This window comes from Cucumis melo, chromosome 7 (genome assembly GCF_025177605.1).
Source record: "Cucumis melo cultivar AY chromosome 7, USDA_Cmelo_AY_1.0, whole genome shotgun sequence".
Classification (NCBI taxonomy): Eukaryota; Viridiplantae; Streptophyta; class Magnoliopsida; order Cucurbitales; family Cucurbitaceae; genus Cucumis; species Cucumis melo.
The window spans coordinates 1,314,579-1,318,191 of record NC_066863.1 but is presented as its reverse complement, the minus strand read 5'-3'; the positions used below and the strand labels follow the sequence as shown (position 1 = coordinate 1,318,191).

The 3,613-nt window shown below is 35.6% G+C and overlaps 1 protein-coding gene across 1 annotated transcript; it reads left to right on the top strand.

The window, feature by feature from the left end:
- The first annotated feature begins 705 nt into the window (after positions 1-705).
- On the top strand, positions 706-3,404 carry LOC103493691 (uncharacterized). Its single transcript, XM_008454550.3, has 4 exons — positions 706-835; positions 1,272-1,637; positions 2,245-2,538; positions 2,871-3,404. Exons 2-4 carry the CDS (start codon positions 1,455-1,457, stop codon positions 3,393-3,395), a joined length of 1,002 nt encoding a protein of 333 aa, XP_008452772.2. The 5' UTR covers positions 706-835; positions 1,272-1,454; the 3' UTR covers positions 3,396-3,404.
- The last annotated feature ends 209 nt before the right edge of the window (positions 3,405-3,613 follow it).

Below are 3,613 nucleotides of genomic sequence, written 5' to 3'. Positions count from 1 at the left end.
TGATTATTTTCAAAACCAACCGTAATGATTTTTTTTTTTTCTTTAAAGGATTGAGTTATGAAAATTTAAAAGTTTAATCGACTCAAATCACTCGATCAAATAAAAACACAATTTAATAATAACCGACGTGTATTTAGTTGAAAGTTAAAATCATTATACTCTACATTTTATCATATTAAAAAAGTTGATTAAATTTTATTAATATTATCCATCATACTCTAAAACAATAACGATATTATCTCACATTTAAGTAATTACAAAATAAATTATCTTAAATTACAAGTCTAGTATACAATCCGTGTACGTGGAGAATTAAAATGTTCGTGGTTCAAATTCCTTCACTTAATTGTACTAGAAAAATATCAATGTGTTTATCATGAAAAATGTTATAAAATTTAGAAAACATTCGACTAGACTGGAAATAGCAGTATGTTTGAGTAGAAGAAAATGAATCAATATATTTAGCAGAAGTTCAAATCTATCGCAAATAAATACGATAAACTTTTCTTAATATCTAAGAGTAAGATTGATAGTTGATGAAATATGAAATTTTGTTATTTTTAAAAAGTATTTTCGATCGTTTTGTCATTTCCGCTCGTAATAATGAAGTATTTTATTTACAATAATATGATGAGAAAATTAGAACTCCAACGTTGATATAAAATACGTTTTTATATATTCAAAATATAAAATGAAAAGGAAAAGGAAAAAGAAAAAAGTGGGGGAAAAGAAAACAAAAGGAGGGATTTTCAAATGGTTTCTAGGAGTGGTCCATGACAAATTTGGCTTTTGCCTTGTGAGTTAGAAACAATAATCTAAGATGGCCGATCCCTAGGTGAGTCTCTGTTTGATTTGATCGTCACTAACTTTTCCTTGAGATCAATCACATGGGTATGCAATATTCTTATCGCAATCTTCGCTGACATAAAGCTCCAATTGTTTCATCTCTTTTTTGTGTTTCTAAACACCCATTTCCTTTTTTCTTCTTCTTCAAATTAATTTAGATCACTCAGAATGGTGGGGTTTGAATTGTTTGACAAAATGTTCCTTCCAGGACTTTAGTGTTTGATAAAATGCCCCCATCCAAGTATGTTAGTGGAATCTTAGTTTTTGAGACATGAACGTTAGTGTTTGATAAAATGCACCATCCAAGTATCTAGTGGAATCTTAGTTTTCCACAAATGAACGTTAAGTGTTTGATAAAATATACCCCATCAAAGCGTTAACTTCATGGACATCATTGACATCAACGCCTATCCTTCCAAGTGCAGGCTTGTGTTAGAAAGGGACTTCATTTCACATTTCTTATTTTCTTATGGTATGGAATTGACTGCATTATCTTCAAGAAGTCCGCCAAATATTACATCCCCAATCACTAAAAGCCAAAATTTGCAGCTCGATATAATGGACTTGAAAAGTTTATCCAGGTTTCTCTCGCTTCTTTGAACCCCACAATGAACAATGTGAGGACAGAGAACAACCAACAGAGAAGATCAAACCAATGGGATGAAAATTCCCAACTTAGAAAAACATCTCAATCTCGCAGATATTCTCCAAGCTTGTGCAACTGTGTAGGTATGGGATCAAACGTCTCAAGCTCTAGACGACCACATTCGTCTGTGATGCTGGAATTGAAGGTACCTACCATCTTGGATCGCTGACATTGGGTTATACTTACTACTGCTAGCTGCTTGTTTTCAAGAAATTACCCTGTTTCATACTCATATTCTCTGAGTGAATAGCAAAGCTGGTAATTGAAAACAGTTTGAAAAAAGGGTGTCTTTCACTTTCAGAGTGATTGCGAAAAAAGGACAAGGTGATTAATTTTTAGTGTGGGGTGGATTTTTGAACCTTTAATATAATCTCAAGGAAAGGAGTTGATGTTTGTGTTAACTAGTAAAAGGTGTTTCATGACAAATTATTTTGATATTGTTCTATACTCTTAAAAGTGCTTTTGAACCACTTCTTAAATCAGTTACTTGAGCCAAAAATATTCTACAAGTGCTTTTATCACTTTCTCATGATAAAGCTCTCTCCATAAGGTGTTTTTTAATTTATCTTCAGCACTTTGTATCAACCTGAAAATTATGAAAGAAATGTCTTTTTGGGTCTAGTAAAAGCCTGTTAGCCATAAAGATTGACCCTGATGCTATTTTGGATACATGGGCAGCCCAATACACAGATAAAGGGCTGGGAATGAGATGAGCCCAATGACTCCTTTTCTTTTTGTGTGTGGCTTTGTAGGTGGCAGAATTGGAGAGGGAGCTGCTGAAGCAGAAAGAAATCCAGTTTCTGTTTAAGAAGAGGATGGATAGAGCACAAGATTCTCTCAAGTGCTTCCTAGAGAAAGCCCAGGACCGTGGATTCTTGCACCTAATAATTGGGGACACAGAGAATGTGGATGGCGATGGCAGCCCAAATTGTATTCAAAGCGCCGGTTCCAGCCCAGCAATGCCCTCCTCAAGTAACCCGTTTGTAGATCTACAGCCACTCATCGATCAAGCCAAGCTCCATGGATGGTACATCGAGCCACACGAGGTCTCTCTCTCCAACTTATTTTGAGCCACATAGAGAATGCTCTAAACAACTCTTATAGTTTTGATAAACTTAGACGTTCTATTATAAATATAACCTGCAAGTGTTATTCTACGGCAAATTGATGGTATTACATGTCTGTTATAAAAAAATAAAGAGGGTACGTTGCATATCTTACTTTATGTTTTCTAGCTACCCAATTTTTTCTACCATGAGCTAACATCTGTCCAATAGATGGAATGAATACATAGGGTTTACAGTTTAAGAGACAAATAAACACAATCCTCAAACTCCATATACTACATTTGACAAATTCATGAACTGTAATGAGACAGATTGAGCTGAGGGAGAAGATAGGGCAAGGGACAACAGCCAACATATACAAGGCAACATGGCGGGGTCTTGACGTTGCTGTGAAATGCATTAACCAAGACTTCTTCTGCTCAAACGAGTGTGGCGTATCTTATTTTGCACAGGAGCTAGAGACGCTCTGTCGACAACGCCACCGGTTTGTGCTGCAATTGATGGGAGCATGTCTCCAGCCGCCAGGTTGTGGGTGGGTTGTAACGGAATATTTAAGGATGACATTGCAGGAGTGGCTGCATGGAACAGGGAAGAGGCAGAAGGAAAGGACAATTCCTTTGCCTCCATTTCAAGAAAGGTTGTCGAAGGCACTTGAAATATCTCAAGGGATGCAATATCTTCATGAACAGAAGCCTAGAGTCATACATCGTGATTTGAAGCCCAGCAATATTTTCTTGGACGATGCTTTCCATGTGAGAGTTGCTGATTTCGGCCATGCTCGGTTCCTCCACGACAGAGAGATGGCTCTCACTGGAGAAACAGGCAAGAACTCTTAAATATTTACATCGGACCTGTTTGATAATTGTTTAGTTTTTGTTCTTAAAGTTTGTGCATATTTTATTACTATGTTTTCATCTCTGATAAGAAAATATTTGGACTCAGCTGAATTTCAAAACTGAAAACGAAATAACAATTTTGTCTTTTAGTTGTACGTTATTTAAATTTATACATATTTCCTCTTAATTCGTTAATTATAGTTTTCACATTCTTTAAA